At 43.2% G+C, this 18,086-nt stretch overlaps 1 protein-coding gene across 3 annotated transcripts in view; it reads left to right on the forward strand.

The window, feature by feature from the left end:
* The window catches only part of LRP1 (LDL receptor related protein 1), a 337,681-nt gene that overhangs the window by 292,747 nt on the left and 26,848 nt on the right, over window positions 1–18,086 (forward strand). For all 3 annotated transcript variants that reach the window (XM_032212335.1, XM_032212336.1, XM_032212337.1), the window contains 12 exons: window positions 934–1,019; window positions 1,132–1,251; window positions 2,117–2,304; window positions 4,718–4,923; window positions 7,407–7,595; window positions 8,371–8,519; window positions 9,663–9,756; window positions 12,258–12,374; window positions 13,796–13,915; window positions 14,789–14,911; window positions 16,248–16,373; window positions 16,760–16,876. In XM_032212335.1, coding sequence (XP_032068226.1) covers window positions 934–1,019; window positions 1,132–1,251; window positions 2,117–2,304; window positions 4,718–4,923; window positions 7,407–7,595; window positions 8,371–8,519; window positions 9,663–9,756; window positions 12,258–12,374; window positions 13,796–13,915; window positions 14,789–14,911; window positions 16,248–16,373; window positions 16,760–16,876 — 1,635 coding nt within the window. The remainder of the gene's footprint in view (window positions 1–933; window positions 1,020–1,131; window positions 1,252–2,116; window positions 2,305–4,717; window positions 4,924–7,406; window positions 7,596–8,370; window positions 8,520–9,662; window positions 9,757–12,257; window positions 12,375–13,795; window positions 13,916–14,788; window positions 14,912–16,247; window positions 16,374–16,759; window positions 16,877–18,086) is intronic.

An 18,086-nucleotide genomic window follows, 5' to 3' on the forward strand; every position in this document is an offset into this window, starting at 1 on the left:
TCTTCACATGCCCGTACAGGTAGACTTCGACTTACAGCCACAACTAAACTTGAGGTTATGGTCATATAAACCAGAAACCATAAGTAAATTCCAATTTTAGGCAAAAAAACAACAACATTGTAAATCCAAGCCACATGAACATGGCTATAAATACGGGCCAATTACTGAGCACCCAAAACATAATTACGTAGCTCTGGGTGGTAGAGCAGCTGTCAGAACTTTGAATCCAAATCCCAAGTAGCCAAGGGAAGGAACATTGTAACTTTGAATAGTCACTAAGCTACCAGCCACAAGTTGTATTGCATATCATAGTTCCCTGCTTCCCGTAAATCAAGGGTGTCAAACTCAAGGCCTGGGGCCCGGATCTGGCCCCCAGAGTACTTAGATCCAGCTTACATCCAGACTGCCATAGAGGCAGTGAAAAACCTGCCTGCGGTGCTTCTGCCAGCAAAAACGGGCTCCCGAGCTCCGTTTTCGGCTGCCCAGGCCTCCTGCAACCCTCTTCCAGTGAAAATTGAGCCGTTTTCACTGGCAGAGGGTTACAGGAGGCCGGGGTAGCCACAAACGGAGCTCAGGAGCCCATTTTCCCTGGCAGAGCACTCGGGCCACCAAAGGCGTCCCCCAACATGAGTGATATTGAGCTGGCTATGCCCACCCCGGCCCCTGCAGTTGAAACACAACCCTGATGCGACGGCCCTCAATGAAATCAAGTTTGACACCTCTGCTGTAAATAAACTTTTTAAATCCCCTCTTGTCTCTTTAAAGATCTTAAATGTTGTATCTCCTGAATAATGGGAGAGATTGAAGTATCTTTCTGCACCGACATAGCAGATTCAATTTTCAAGTGATAGGAAGGTGACAAATGAGGAAATTAGAGGAGCACTGGGAGTGCGTAGCATTTAGTGATCCTCTGAACTTTGATTCCTTTAACAGATGATGAACCTTTCTTGATTTTTGCGAATCGGTACTACCTAAGAAAGCTTAGTCTGGATGGCTCCAACTATACATTGCTTAAACAGGTAATGTGTGTGGGGGGGGGGGGTGAGAGCCAAATATAACACCTGAACAGATTCTGGAATGGCCACATGTAAGAATGTTTGTTTATGGGGTATTTTTCCTTGATGGATTTAGGGGCTGAACAACGCTGTAGCTTTGGACTTTGACTACCGGGAACAAATGATCTACTGGACTGATGTCACCACACAGGGCAGTATGATCCGCCGCATGAACATCAATGGCAGCAATGTACAGGTGTGTTTCCTCGTCCATTTGGCCTGTTTGCCTTTTAGCTGAAGCCGGTGCTCCTTTCTGAAAGGGGACGATCAGCTCTTCTAGTTTTCCATTTGAGACTCAAGAAACTCTTATCCTTTCCCATTCTAAGGCAAACACGGCTGGTCCCTCATAGGAGAGAGGTCCCAGTTCCTGTTCTGACCTAGGCTTCCCCAAAAAGCACGAGGCAGAGTCCTGGTCCCGACAAAACCCTTTTTATTAAACGATTGTGAATTCCTCTCATTCACATTCAGCAAGGCCTGGCAAACAGTCTTTCAAAGGAATATGTATGACTACAGACCTTATCTATCTTGGAAAGCGGCCATACAAATATTTTCCAAATGAGGTGATGTGCAAGGAAAGACTGGGCACAGAGTCTCTGAGATTCACAGACAGATCTTCTCACACCTGAAATGAATCTAACAACCGAACAAATGTATTGTTTCCTGCAAAAGCCCACTACCCTTTTGCCCCTCTTTTATTTCCTCTGGGAGGGGCCAATCACCTTCCTCCTGTGAGTTTACTCCCAAGTCTACCCTGATTTCTGAGTTTCTTCTGGCAGCTCTGCACATGCGCACACTGGGAACAGGCTCTAGCTGTTTCTCTGCCTCACTGTTGTCTAGCTCCACAGGCCCCTGATTACTGCTAGATGGCCTTGGCCCCATCTCTGCCTCCCACACAGAGCCCTCGACCGATCCTTCCCCAGCCTCCAGGACTGGCCCATGCTCCCCGCAACCTCTTCACTGTCCGACTCTGCTGCCAGCTCTGCTGGCAGGCCATTACAGTTCCTCCTTTTTGGATTTCTTTAATATCCAAATTGTTGTTGTCTTCTCCTCTACACTTCCAGGTTCTACACCGCACTGGGCTAAGCAATCCCGATGGACTGGCTGTGGACTGGGTGGGTGGAAACCTGTACTGGTGTGACAAGGGAAGGGATACTATTGAAGTGTCAAAACTCAACGGGGCTTACCGCACTGTGTTGGTGAACTCAGGACTCCGGGAGCCTCGAGCATTAGTGGTGGATGTACAGAATGGGTAAGTTTCCCAAATATATTAGGATTCATTTCCTTAGTCTGGGTGGCACCTTTCTTTACCCATGCTTTATTCATCCCTGACACCCCCAGTGCATGAATTATGTAATGTTTCATTCGTTTACAGTTAACTAATTAATTTAGTCACTAAAACCATATAGCAGAAGACTTAAACTTTAGTTACTGAACCAGAGTAGAACATTCTGGGAATAGGCCGTTTCTTGACCTATATACACCTTTTAAAAGTCAGTCAGGTTCTGCTTAAGTGATAAGGGGCTTATACAATAATCAGAGGATATTATTGTGAAATCAGGTTAGCATAAAAATTTCAATGAAGTATTAATACTGGGGGCAAAAATGTAACACAGCTGGTTTTTTAATCCAGCCTTAATTTTGGATATCCTCAAGGAGTAACACTCATCTGAGGAATTTTAGGAATGTATTGCTACAAGCCCAGAAGAAAATTCCCATTTTCTAAAGGGTATCTGTTTAAATTGGGGTATTATACTACACTTCAGTGTTTTGTCTGTTTAAATTGTGAGCTAAAGCTTGTACCAAAGAAGTTGAGGGATAAAACTATATTGAATTAGTTTCTTAAACTCAGTGCTTAGCATCACTCAACAGAAAATAAGCCTAATTCTAGATGAATCTATAAACAATTTTAGTATAAAATCAGTGATATTAATCTCAATAGAAAATGCTGTATATTTTAAAACCTAAGATAAAACAACGAACTATTACAGTATGATTGTGCTAAACACAAAAATGTCCATAAACAATTGTCTGTCTTCTGGAATAAAGCTAAAGCCAAAATAGTTGCCTAAACTGGAAAACTTGAAGATCTGCTTGAAGATCTGCAGACATCTCCCTTCTGCAAGAGCCCTTTAGATATAGGATAATTGGATGAATGAATTGCCTACAGTTTTTGATAACTGTTCTGCACAGTGGTGATATTCAATTTTTTTCGCTACCGGTTCTGTGGGAGTGGTGTGGTTTGGTGGGCATGGCAGGGGAAGGATACTGCAAAATCTCCATTCCCACCCCACTCTGGGGCCAGCCAAAAGTGGCATTTGCCGGTTCTCCAAACTACTCAAAATTTCCACTATCGGTTCCCCAGAACCTGCTGGATTTTACACCTGCTTCTGCAGTGGGGATTGTGGGCTTTGGCTTCATAGAACAGGAATAATGTTTCCCAATGTGTAAAGCTTCTTGGAGGGGAGGGATAGGATCTTTTTTCATATCTTGTTATATTGGATAGGGAAACTTCTCTCACTTCTCTAATGCAATGAATTGGTGGCCCGTTATTGGTACCGTGTCCATTTTTATAATACAGATAGTCCTCAACTTATGAGTCCAACATTTTTGTTACTAAGTAAGTTAAACATTTATTAAGTGAATTTTGCCCCTATTTTATGACCTCTCCTGCCACAGTTGTTAAGTGAATCACTGTAGTTGTTAAGTTAATAACACAGTTGTTAAGGGAATCTGGCTTCCCCATTGACTCTGCCTGTAAGAAGGTCACCCAAGGGGATCACATGGCCCTGGGACACTTCGACTGTCATGAATGTGACTCAGTTGCCGAATTTTGATCACATGGCCATGGGGATACTGCAATGGCCATAAGTGTGAAAAATGGTCGTAAGTCATTTTCAGTGCCTTTGAACATTCACTAAATGAACTGTTGTAAGATGAGGACTACCTGTATTGTACCATTGTGAATGTAAGATTTTAACAAGATAGGGAATCAGTTTGCTCTAGTGCAAGGGTGTCAAACTTGCATCATTATGATTTCCCCCCCTTCATTAAACTGGGCATGGGCGTGGCCAGCGCATGACGCATCTGGCCCACGGACTGTGAGTTTGACAGCCCCTGCTCTAGAGTTTAAGGCACCAGGCTAGAATTACAAATTCTAGCTCCACCTTAGGCATGAAAGCCAGCTGGATGATTTTGGGCCAGTCACTCACTTTCTCAGGTCATGTCAAGCTCAGGCAAAAAGCTAGTTGGTCACAACCAATGGATCAATGCTTGATTCCCCCCCCCCTCAAAAAAAAGTAGACCGAATACCATGTTTCCCAGAAAATAAGACACAGTCTTATTTTCTTTTGACCCCCGAGATAAGTGCTTGGCATTTTCGGGGAGGTCTTATTATTTTTTAGGTGCAGGAGGCAGTGAGCGTGGTCACCTCATGGCTGCTGCTGTGTTGCAATATTTTTGGGGAGGGTTTATTTTTGGGGGAGGGCTTATTTCAGCGCATGCGCTCAAAAGCCCGACGAGGCTTATTATCTGGGGAGGTCTTATTTTTAGGGAAACAGGGTATTTGCAGAAAAATGGTAGGCTGGGAAAAATAAACCCGGGTGATCACAGTGATAGTCCTATGTTTGTGCCATAATTTCCCCCCTCTGTTTGCTCCCTTCCAGATATTTATACTGGACTGACTGGGGTGACCATTCCCTGATTGGCAAGATAGGCATGGATGGTACCAACCGGAGTGTCATTGTGGAGACTAAGATCACATGGCCCAATGGCCTCACCCTGGACTACATTAACAGCCGCATCTACTGGGCCGATGCTCGAGAGGACTACATAGAATTTGCTAGCTTGGATGGTTCTAACCGCCACATTGGTGAGTGAATTGTAAACTCACATTCAGATGCAGAGAGATTGAATAAAGAAGCCAGACGAAGGCTCTGGCACAGAAGATCTGATGGGATGTATATTCCTCCCATGACCTCCAATTTCTCTCTATTTGAAAAATGTTGGGGTTTTTTTTGTCAGCTATGCTTAATTTTAGAGTCTGTTTTTAGAACCTCTCCCTCCCCTTTATTGTCTGTGACAAATATTTTCCCCTTTCTTCTCCATAGCATGTTGCAGAGTTCCTTGGTTTGTTGCCTGTTACTTTTCAGGCCTCTGTCACTCTATGCTGTTGACATTTTTTTATTATTACAATAACTTATATATCACATTTTGAGAGCCACTATGATTTAGTGCCGGATGAGGAATGCAGAAACCTAGGTTCTAGTTTTCCTTTGGGTACAGAAATCACCAGGATGATTTTGAGCAAGTCAATTTCTCTTATGGCAGGAGTGTCAAACTCATGTTGTGACGGCAGCGTCACGTGACATATCGGGACTTCCCCCCCTTTTGCTAAATGGTGTTGGCGTGGCCAGCACATGGCACATCTGGCCAGTGGCTCATGAGTTTGACAGCCCTGTCTTAGGACAAATCATCATTGGCTTCTGTAACAAGCTGGTTGAAAATTAAAACTCCCTGTTGCCCTGTGCATTGACAGATTTGCTACAAGTACTGCAGCAAACACAATGCAAAACAAGTGGACCTTCTAAGAGAGACAAATAACAACAGCAGCCCACATATCACCGTTCAGAATACACGTTCAACAAAGTAGATTAAAAATGACAGCATCAATAATAAAACTCATTACACGCAGAGAATAAATACAGCAGAACCATATTTCTGGGCTCTGCCTATTTAAAAGTTGGGGGGGGGGAGTTGCATGTGTCCTCATATATCCTGTCAGATTTCATTTGTTGTAAGATTAAAGTATGTGGAACAGTTTCCATAAAGAGGAATAAGTGCTGTAATCATCATGATTTTTCTATCTTTTTTGGAAGTAAAAATTGGGACTGGGAAGAGTTGCCCCCTATGCATATGCAGTGGCATTTGAATGCCAGCTCTTTATCATCTTAGGCACATGGTGAAACACAGTTGTTGTGTGGATTGATTGTCCCATGTTATATTTTGATATCTGTTTTTCCTCACTGTAATGACCTTTGGATCTGCCAAATGTAGAAAATGGAAGCAGCAAACTGTGTGGCAATCATCATGAGAATGGATGTGCCAGCCAGAGCTGAACTGCAGTTTCTTTCCACTTATAAATTAGCATGTTAGAACAAAGATGTAGGGTTGGTTTTCTTCATAGTTGAGAATGAATCAAAGCTTTAAAATTGAGTCCAGACTTTTTTTTGGGAAATCATTGGCAAAAGATGGAATAAAGCATAGGCCTTCCGTTTTCCCTGCCGTGGTGTGCAGTGATTGGAATGCACTTTGCTTCTGACCAGCTCAAGGTTGACTCAGCCTTCCCTACTTCCAAGGTCAATAAAATGAAGACCCAGATTGTTGGGGGGTGGGGGGAGAACATGCTGGCTCTGTAAACCGCTTGGAGAAGGCTGTAAAGCATAAGTCTAGGTGCTATTACTATTGCTATTTTCCAAATTGGAAGCTGATTTTGAGATCAGTATGTGCAGCATGTATAGATATTTTACCTGGCTCCTCACTGTTACAGTACTACTATCTTTAATTCCAAGAACCACTACTCTGAATGATACAAATGCATAATATCATCCCAAGGGCTAATACAAGGAGTTAAAAGATTGCAACTAGCAAGTATGAGGAGTTAGGAAAAATGAAATCGAATGCTTAAAATTCTCCTATTGCCATCACATTCTTTTCTGTTTTTTATTCCTATTTTTCATTAGACTAACAAAAAGAAAATATGCATTTCAGTTTAACCCCACCTGTCATAAGTGGCTGCCATATATACTTGTAAATAAGCCAATTATAAAAACTAAATCTGGCTTAATGCGCTGGTGATGCATTTTTCATGGTATTTTGGTTAAAAATTCGAGGGTCAGCTTATTCGCAGATGGTCTTATCCATGAATATATACAGTATAGATAAATAAACATATTGGGCTCATAAGCTACTCAAATCAAACCCAGCTCCGAGTAATGTACATTCCAACCATCATAAATTAGGTTAAAAACATTCAGCAATACGGGGAAATGAAAAGCAACCATAATTCATTAAAAAGTTACAGCACTAATCCATTCAACCAAGCCAAAGATAACTTCTGTTGCTCTAGGGAACAAGTTGTACTATGTTAGCCCCCAAGGCCTAATAGAATAAATGTTTTTTTGATGCTTTCTAAAATAAAGAAGATAATCTTTTGGGTAGCGAGGAGCATATTGTTCAGTAGAGGAGGGGCATTGGGGATAGTTGTCATTCTTAGCTGTGAATATTTTGCCATAGTACTGAGCAGATACTATCCTTGCCACTAAGTGAAAATTGCTCTTTCTTCTCCCACTGTAGTGCTGAACCAAGATATCCCCCACATCTTTGCCTTAACCCTCTTTGAAGATTACATTTATTGGACTGACTGGGAGACCAAATCCATCAACCGAGCCCACAAAACCACGGGGGCCAATAAGTCTGTGCTGATCAGCACTCTGCATCGGCCCATGGATATCCACATCTACCATTCTTACAGGCAGCCAGATGGTAAGTGCTCTCTGTAAGGTGCTGAAAGGAGGATGCAAGGGATTATGCATAGGGATCGGTCTCAGTTACCATAACGTGGAGCAGTGTTAGGAACAATAAAATGAGGATATGTCCCTCAAGAGATGGAAGGGCAGAGATGGGAGGACAGGTTGTTGGTGGTAAAAACAAGGAGCAGAGCTGTTACTTGAGTCCTACAACTGCCAAGTCCTGGCAGTTGATACTGTTTTAATGAGCCCTGGGGGCACAGTGGTTAGAATGCACTACACCAGTTCAATTCGGACCAGCTCGAGGTTGACTCAGCCTTCCATCCTTCCATGGTTGGTAAAATGAGGACCCAGGTTGTTGGGGGCAATATGTTGATTCTGTAAACCACTTAGAGAGGGCTGTAAAGCACTATGAAGCGGTATATAAGTGTTAATGCTATACTGGAGGTCCAAGCACAGTAAACCAACTGGCAGCCACTTTGGTGATGGAGGAAAAATCCCTAGGAACATTGTTGATCAGGACATGTTTCTTTTTATTTTCCTTCAAATAGATTTCATTCCTTTCTCTCACATGCAAATTGAATTTTGCATTCATTTGCTTTTAGTGGGTGAGTATGTTTGTGCATACAAGAGAAGTTTGGGGAGTGATGTTCTCCTTATACATGGTGAAGGATATTGTGATATCTTTGTGCAGTAGAACAGGGATCAGATGTCTTTGGCAAAGGTCGCATCACCACAAGCGGCTATTAACTATTTAGTAACTAACTTATCATTATCTTATCCTTCCTCAGTTCCTAACCATCCTTGTAAAATCAACAATGGTGGCTGCAGCAACCTGTGCCTGCTGTCACCAGGAGGGACCTTCAAGTGTGCATGCCCTACCAACTTCTATCTGGGTGGTGATGGTAAAACCTGCATCTCCAATTGCACTGCTAGTCAGGTAACCAGCTGGGACACCCAAACATTGCTCCATTATTTATAAATCCTCTTTGTCAGGAATGCAACTTCCATCTGCTCAAAGGTGGCATCATCTTGAGCAGGGGTGTCAAACTCAGGGCCCTTGGGCCGCATGCATCACACGCTGGCCACCCCTGTTTTAGCAAAGTGGGGGGGGGAGTCAAATAATGACAATGTGACACTGCGAGTTTGACACCCCTGATCTTGAGGGCCACATTATTAAGTAGAGAAGTCCACATCTTTTTTTTGGCAGGGGGGGGGGAGAAGGATGAGTATTTACAAGGCTTAAGGATTTGTTTATTTTACTGTGATATCCTTTCAAAATCCAAAGATGCAAAAGATCTGCTCCCCCCCCCCTTTCTTTTTTGCCTTCTATGTTCTGGTCATCATAAAAGAGATGCTGATAAATTACGTTTTTTTCACCCTTACTCTATGTTAATACCCTTCATGCACTGCTTTCTCAAGGGATTCTTAATACGCTTCAGCACTGGGAACGCAAAGTTTTGGTAAAAGGAGGGATAAAAAATTGGTGAGCTAGAAACCAAGGATTATCCAAAGATACCACAGTGCGGTCTGGATATCTGGAATGGTGGTTTTTTGAGGTTAGAATGGGAGGTTTTGTATTTTAGATGCGCCACCAATTTTCAGCAGCATCATTTCAGCAGGCTATATGAGATGCCAAAGAGGATTGTGGTTAGGATAGTTTTAAGCATCAAATTGCCCTTTTTTGCTGTTACATCTTAGGAAGACTTCCAAGCCAATAAAAGGGAAGTCTTCATTCAAATATGAGGGTCTGTTGGATCCATAGAACTTCCAACCAGCGTATTCATTCCATTGATCTTCAGTTGGAGAAAATAATCCCTTTTCACTGACTTCCAAAAATAAAAACAAGGCATTTTTATTTGGTTTGGTTTTGTTTAATTCAGGAAGAGCCATGAATTATTGTATGGGATGATTAGAATTTGAGTTCCTATCACAGCTTCTAATAGGCATTTTTTTGGAGGCTGTTTCTAAGCTCTAACATAGCCGAAGTCACTGGCTGGAGTTTGTCTTGTGGTGATGGCTTATGTTCCTCTGACCATTACTCAGCCATTATTTCAGCATCATTACCTTTTCTCCCTGCCAGTTTGTGTGCAAGAATGACAAATGCATCCCTTTCTGGTGGAAATGTGACACCGAGGACGATTGTGGGGATCGTTCGGATGAGCCGGAGGATTGCCGTAAGTCTACTTTTGGGAGGAGACTTAGGCGGGAGAGACCCTTGTCGTAGATTTAGATAGATGATAATCCTGGCTGAAAACAGCGAAAGGGCCTAGGTAATAATTTTGAAGCATTGAAGTGAGTAAAATTTGTATCCGGCGTTTGGACCTGATAGGCACTTTGGTTACTTTAGAACCGTAAAACTCCTTTGAATTAAGCTCTATTTCTGTTGACTTGGTGGCCGTATCTAAGACTTTGGTCACAGCTCAGAAACAATTTGTCTTTGCCTTCTTCCAGAATATATATATATATTCTGGAATGGAAGTAGTGATCTTCCTCCCATATTTGGGCATACCGGGGGTTGTAAAGTCTAATATATATATATATATATATATATATATATATATATATATATATATATATATATATATATTATATATATATATATATATATATATATATATATATATATATATATATATGATATGAGATTTGAGATATATATATATATATATATATATGAGATATGAGATATATATATATATGTGTGTGTGTGTGTGTGTGTGTGTGTGTATGCGTATGTGTATATGTATATGTATATAAACCTCTGGCCTACAGGCCTGATATTTTTTAGTAGTCCCCATCCAAATTTTAACAAGACCCAATCTGCATACTTTTAAAGATCAGCTGACACGCCTTTGGATCAGCATACTTAAACAGCTCCAGGTTCAAATTAGCATCTCCTTCATTCAGAATTCCTATCCTTTGTTCCATTTATGTAGCACTAAAATAGATCCATCGAAAAGTATTATACAGGTAGTCCTCGAATTACAACAGTTCCATTACTGACCATTCAAAGTTATGATGGCACTGAAGTGTCTTATGACCATTTTTCACTCTTACGACCATTGCAGCATCCCTATGGTCACATGATCAAAATCCAGATGCTTAGCAACTATCTCATACTTATGACTGACTTACGGGGGTCATGTGATCCCCTTCTGCAACCTTCTGACAAGCAAAGCCAATGGGGTATCCAGAGTAACTCGACGACTGTGTGTTGCTAACTTAACAAATGCAACAATTCGCTTAACAACTGTAGGAAGATCATAAAATGGGGCAAACTCCCTTGACGAATGTTTAACTCGGCTACATAAACGTTGGGCTCCATTGTGGTCATAACTTGAGGACTACCTGTACTTCTTTGTGTTATCAGCCTCCTGGATGAGAGCTCTGTGCTTTTGAATTTGAGGCATTGGCCAAAGATCATTTGTTTGACATCTGAAGGGTGTTTCATGATTTCATAAGCTCCCTGAAGCTGGTTCCCCAATGTAAAGCATGTCCAAGCCTAATGCTAAAATTGACATCATGGAATCTCTTATTGTGCTGTTTAACTCTTAAGGAATGGAATCCAGGGAGTACTAACCTAAAGGAAATACACCTCAGGGAGGACATAACTGATTCCTCTAGACATATATTAAACTTGCCAGCAATCCTTCAAAGAAGAATTCTTGCTGTGCAATGAGTAGCAGCTGGTTGTTGCTAAAAGTAACTTGGATGTGTTTTGCACAGACCTTAATCCCTAGCAGGTAAAACCCCACAACCGAAAATTATCCGAATTTGATTTGAGTTATTTGCTGACAAATTAGGTTCCTTGCAGTAATGGAGTAATCTGAGGTGGGGAAAACGAAGCTGCCCCCTGCCCTCCAGAGATAATTAAAATATAATTTTAATTTTAAAATTAAAAGCTATAGCTACCAGCGGTCAACTATTTCAAAACATTTACAGAATGAGCAGCCAAATGCCTGGTAACAAAGGGTTGTCAGAGTCACTAGCTGGTTGGCTTAAAAGAAAGAAAGTAGACCCCAAACTGTTTTAAATCGTGAGAGATCGTTGACACTCTTGGCCCAGATGTGGGAAGTTTGAGGCATCTTGGATCTCTTGGTGTATGTACTGATGAGATGTACGAGCACTCCCACTGAATAGCTTGTCTATTTACCTGCATAAAAATGGCTGTGGTACTTACTTCCTCTCCCCAAGGTTCAGAAGCTATGAATACTCTTCCAGATAAATGTTGGTCCCCACCACTCCAATATTTTTTTAAACCTTTGTGAGCTGCACAGTCCATAGACACCATTTTGCTTACCTAGTCCAGTGTAGTCTGATGGACGGTGATGCTCCAGAGTCTTTAATCAAAGGTCTCCCCCTTAATCAGCTGCCTGGTCCAAACTTGGAGCCAGGGATCTTTTGCTCCTTAGGAGCTTCTCCCAAGGGACCACATCAGGGGTGAAATCCAGCAGGTGGAGAACCGGTAGCGTAAATTTTGAGAAGTTCAGAGAACTGGCAAATGCCACCTCTGGCTGGTCCCAGAGTGGGGTGGGAGTGGAGATTTTGCAGTATCCTTCCCCTGCCACGCCCACCAAGCCACACCACGCCCACCAAGCTACGCCCACAGAACCGGTAGTACAAAAAATTGAATTCCACCACTGGACCACATTCTCTTTCCGCTTATTCTTTCCAGCTGAATTCAAGTGTCGCCCAGGGCAATTCCAGTGCTCTACAGGAATCTGCACCAACCCAGCCTTCATTTGTGATGGGGACAACGACTGTCAGGACAACTCAGATGAAGCAAACTGTGGTACGTATCCATAGCCTTCCTCACATTATTTCACAGAAGATGTTTCAGTTCCCCCCCCCCCCACACACACACACGGGGGGGGGGGGAGGGAAATTTCAAATCAGCCATGTTAATATGTAATCCCTTATTTTAAAAGGCAGAACTTCAAAACTATAAAAAAAAATGCAAGCCACCCCAAATTTATCACTTATTTACTCAGAAAAGACTAAAAATGGGGGAGCACTTGGTGGTGGTGCTGGTGGTTTTAAAACAGCCATTTCACAGAACCTAGTGTGAAGATCAGAAAAACATTGCCTCTGTCCCTATGAATCCTCATGCTGTGCTAAAAGCCCTCCAAGTGAAACCTTTCCTTCTCATTCTTTTCTCTTCCCTTCCCCTTTCCTCTTCTGCTTTCCCTTTCCCCTTTTGATTTCCTTAATCTTTTATGCAATAGGAATGGCAAACCACGGAAAGCAAAATGATCCTAAGCAGAACTGCTCTTTCCTCCCTACTTCTCCATTTCCCTGAAATTTCAGAGTAAAGATAAGAAATCTAAGTACACGGGAGTCTTTCAAGAATGACTGCCATGGAAATAAATCTTATGAGAATGCCTGACAGGGTGTAACCAGTCAACCTTCTCTCTCTCAACTATCCCATTAGCACAGAGTTCCCCATCCTTTCTGGGTTGGCGGTCTGCAGTGGGGGGGGGGGAAGAGGATGGTTTTGTGTGAGGGGCAGGCATATGCATGTATGAACACCCGTTGTGTGAGTGGGGCTGCGAGGGCCTGCAACGCTCGCAGTGACCCTTGTGCAAATGGGCTGTGTGTGAGTACCTGCACGAGTATGGCCACTAGCATCCGCAATGATCACATCAGTGGGGCCATGAGCACCCATAATGGTTGCAGCAATACTCACACCAGCAGGACTGTGTGCGTGGGCACATACACGCCCACCAGCCAGCTATTCACACTGCCCGGTGGCCAATAGGCAATATACGCAGTAATGCGCTGTGGCCCATAGGTTGGGGACCTCTGCATTAGCATATGCAGGAGAAAAAAAACCTCCTGGAACATAATTTTACCAATGGTGTAATTTTACTGAGAGGGTTTCCACAGACAGCTGCATAGGTAAAGTTCCCCTTGAGACCTCCCTCTGTCCATTGTTCGCCACTCAACACTTTCTTTGTTTGGAAAACAGTCGATGCTCTTCGAAGAATTCCCACAACATGACCTTGAAGTGAGAGAAATTTTCCCAGGGCCCAGCTGGCTCGCTTGATTCCTCAGCCTTTCCCCCCCTCCCAAGGCTTCCACTCCCCACCCTCACCCCCCTTCCGTCTCTGTTGTCAAGCTGTGAGGAAAATTGCATGCTGGGTTAGAATCCAAATCAGCTTTTGACGCACTCTCCCTTAGAGCTCAATTCATTTCTCTCTTTTTTCTTGACAGAAGTCCATGTCTGCCTGCCCAGCCAGTTCAAATGCACAAACACCAACCGTTGCATCCCAGGCATCTTCCGTTGCAACGGGCAGGACAACTGTGGTGACGGAGAAGATGAGAAGGATTGCCGTAAGTAAAGCGACCAGAGTCCTTTTTCCTGCCTTTTCTCTATGCCAGGCTTGTCAAGAGATCAGATGTGCTTGCATGATTAGCATAATCTTGGTAAACATCCTGGGGAGTCTGTTTGTAAGGCAAATTACAGTACATTGCTAATTCTGCACCATGTTAGTAAAATCGCACACAGAAAAAAAATGGAATTTTGCAATCTGTCGTCGTGATGCACTGTAAATAAATCTGGGGGGTTGAGGTTCGGGGTGAGTATCAAGCTTCGTTTTTGAGATGCGGAAGCCCCGATCCTTAGAAAACTGAATTCCATTCAGAAGAAGAAAGTGAACAGATGTGGAATTAAATACCTCGCAGAGATGGTCCTTGGCTTACAACAGTTCATTTAGTGACCGTTCAAAGTTACACCAGCACTGAAAAAAGTGACTTATGACCGTATTTCCCAGTTACAACCTTTGTAGCATCCCCATGATTGTGTGATCAAAATTGAGATGCTCGGCAGCTGGTTCATACTTATGACCTAAAGTCATGGATCCACTTTTGTGACCTTTGGACAAGCAAAGTCAATGTGGAAGCCAGATTCATTTAACAACCGAGTTACCAACTTAACAATTGCAGTGATCCACTTAACAACTGTGGCAAGAAAGGTTGTAATATGGGGCAAAACTCACTTAACAAATGCATCACTTAACATAAATTTTGGGCTCAGTTGTGATTGTAAGTCGAGGACTACCTGTATGGTTTTCTTCAGTGGAGGAGCAATGGCCAGCATATATAATGTTGTGGGTCAGTGTCTGATTGCATAGAGTGGGCATTTATTTGAAGGAACGCCCATTATAACTGGAGTTTATCTCCTGACTCCACTTTCTTTTTTTACAGCGGAGGTGACTTGTGCTCCAAACCAGTTCCAGTGTGCCATTACCAAACGCTGCATCCCACGAGTTTGGGTTTGTGACCGTGACAATGACTGCGTGGACGGATCCGATGAGCCTGCCAACTGCAGTAAGGCTCCTTGCATACTATGGGAACTGGCTTTAAGAAGGAGAGAATTATGTCTTAGGTCCCCAAGAATGCCCAGTGGCTGGCTTTGGTCTTCCTTTGTCCATTTGAGTCACTAACCTGAAACCTGAAAAGCTAACCGTTTAATGGCCTTAGCCTTTGTGGACTTATTGAAAACCAGTTTTCTTTACTTGAATATTTCTGAAACAAGAAAACCTCTAATGACTAGCTAGCTTTCTGTGCCTTGGTGGCTATTATTATGACTCAGATGATCAAGGCAAGGCAGACCTCTAGAAGCAGGGGTCTCCAACCTTGGCAACTTTAAGATTTGTGGACTTCAACTCCCAGAATTCCTCAGACAGCAAGGAATTCTGGGAGTTGAAGTCCACAAGTCTTAAAGTTGCCAAAGTTAGAGACCCCTGCTCTAGAGAATTCTTTATTTCTCTCAACAAATGTTCCAACCAATGGCCCTCAAACAACCGGGAAAGGCTCCACCCTCACGCTTTCCTGAAGGCAGCCATCCTCAGTCTCACAAACACAACCCCGTTAGTAGAAAGAGAGCCCACTGAATAGGACACACTCACAGGGCAAGGTCCAGGGTTCCAGGTCCAACCCACAAGGCAGAGTCCAGGCACAAGACGAGGGCAGTCTTCAGTTCAAGAAGCAGCTCCAAAGGCAGAGTGGAGCAAAGGCCAAACACAGGCCACAAGAGAAGGGCTAGATCCGAAACAAAATGCCAAGAGTAATCTTACAAGCGAGTCAAGGCAAAGAGCAACAGGCAGAGTAAAAGCCAGGGGGAGTGTAAGCCAAAGCAAACAATTGTTTCTGGCAAGACTAACTCCCCATGGCTTCTCCTTAAGTTACTCTCCCCTCCTGGTGTTCCTTGTGAGGACAGGTGGGGCGACCTCCTCCCAAGTAGCCTTGAAGCCATTCTCTGGGTTTGCCTATGCTCTACTCTTCTTGCCCTTGGATGAATGGAGTAGTCAGCTGTTCCTCATCAGAGGAGATCAGTTGCCTAACAGCACAAGTGCCAGTCAGCAGCCAATCCTCTCCTGTGTCTGTACAGGCAGGCAGTTCTCCATCTGGTCGACCACCTACTCCAATGCCTGAGGGGCCCAGGACAGCATCGCCCTCAGCCCCTGGCATCTCCAAACATCCCAAGGGAGACGTGCCTTCCCTGTTGGGCGGTCCCAGTTCTAACTCCTCCTCCTCCTCCAAACCGGGCTGTGATGGGGCCGTGAGAGTTGTGTTATTGATGCATGCAATTTTCTAAAAGCAGTCTGCTTGTGCCTCATTTTGGAGGGCCCTTTCATTTCTTTCATCCTTTTGACTCCTGTAGCACAAATGAGATGTGGTCTGGATGAGTTCCGGTGCAAGGATTCTGGCCGATGTATTCCAGCGCGTTGGAAATGTGATGGCGAGGATGATTGTGGGGATGGTTCAGATGAGCCCAAGGAGGAATGTGGTAAGTTGGCTGTACCATGGCTGGCTGGCTCCATTTAGGAGGGATAGGGGCTGGTAGGCTGCATGCACTTCCTTGTTCCCAAGAATTTAGGTAGATACACCCTTTGGTGGCAGGCTGTGGGGTTCGGCTCTTTTGCTAACAGCAGCCAGTTTCTAATTTTAATCTGTTTCTGGACACTTTCCATGCTGCACATTGTGTGCTACAGTAAAGGATAAAGTTTTCCCAATGTTACAATGTGGTCCAAAACTGTTCCTTATACGATTAGAAAATTCTCCGTGGGAGTATGTGCAATTTGATTTTTACTGCAATTTTCTTTAGCAATGCTGTTCATTTCTTGCGCCTTTTTTTTTAACCTCTCCACATTGCACATTCTTCATTTTTTTTAGATGAACGGACTTGTGAGCCCTACCAGTTCCGCTGCAGGAACAACCGCTGTGTTCCAGGCCGCTGGCAATGTGACTATGACAACGACTGTGGGGATAACTCGGATGAGGAAACCTGTAGTATGTGCTCACTTCAACCTTATGCTACTGTGTTTGCATGTGGGGAAGAAGGAGATGACCTTTCCTTACCTTTTCTTATCTACCCATGCCTAATTTTAGGAAGATTATAAAACAAGTTTTGCTTGTAGAAATATGGGTACTGAATAAAGCAGGCATCTTCCCATTAGATAAGCTCCCATTAGTGTAAGAAGCGATAAAGAATTGAGGTAGAAAAAAAACACTGGTTGAGTTTCAAGTTTAAATAGCAATAATTTGAGAGGACAAATGTTGTGTGCTGCTTGAGCCAGACCCAAAAGATGCCCAACTAGACAAATATTTCCCTTGCATTTCTTCTGTGCCAATTCTTGTGACTATCTCAGCTGGTGGTATCTCCATGAAAATAATGTCTTTGCCATTATCATATCCCCAACTAGATAGGCCTGAGAAAAGGTAATAGAAAGACTTAATTGTGCATATCTTACCAGAATAATTTTCTAAATAAACTATCCTAAATAGCAATAGCACTTAGACTTATATACCGCTTTACAGTGCTTTTACAGTCCTCTCTCAGCGGTTTACAGAGTTAGCATCTTGCCCCCATTAATCTGGGCCCTCATTTTACCGACCTCGGAAGGATGGAAGGCTGAGTCCCCCTTGAGCCACTGAGATTTGAACTGCCAAATTGCGGGCAGCCAACAGTCAGCAGAAGTAGCCCTGCAGTACTGCACTCTAACCACTGCGCCACCACGGCTCAGTCCCAAAGGTGCTTTTTCAAGAGGTAACTGGACTTTCTGGTTTTTCTTTGAAGCTGTTCGCTTCTCATCCAAGAAGCTTATTATTAGAGCTGAAGAAGCTTCTTGGATAAGAAGCGAAACGACTTGAAAAAGCACCTTTGGGACAACCATGACCTGGATGACTGAGAATCTCCATAGATATTACTCTAAATAGTCTTTCTATCTGCATTGTTTTAATCTTCTGGTACCAAACATTTGGGTGCTCTTCATGTATACACTTCCCCTTCCCAAAATAACTAAGAGGAATCTTGGTCAGATAAATACTTGGTTTTTTTTAACAGTTGTATGCAATATTCTTGGGTGAATTGTACAGGATGCCAATTTGCTGAATGCTCTGGATATTGATGAGGCTGATAAGGCTATTGAGATGTTCAAAAAAGATGATCAGCCTTTGGTATCTCAAAATGGAAGGGAAATCCATAGAGAAATTTTGCTTT

Source organism: Thamnophis elegans, chromosome 2 (assembly GCF_009769535.1).
Source record: "Thamnophis elegans isolate rThaEle1 chromosome 2, rThaEle1.pri, whole genome shotgun sequence".
Classification (NCBI taxonomy): Eukaryota; Metazoa; Chordata; class Lepidosauria; order Squamata; family Colubridae; genus Thamnophis; species Thamnophis elegans.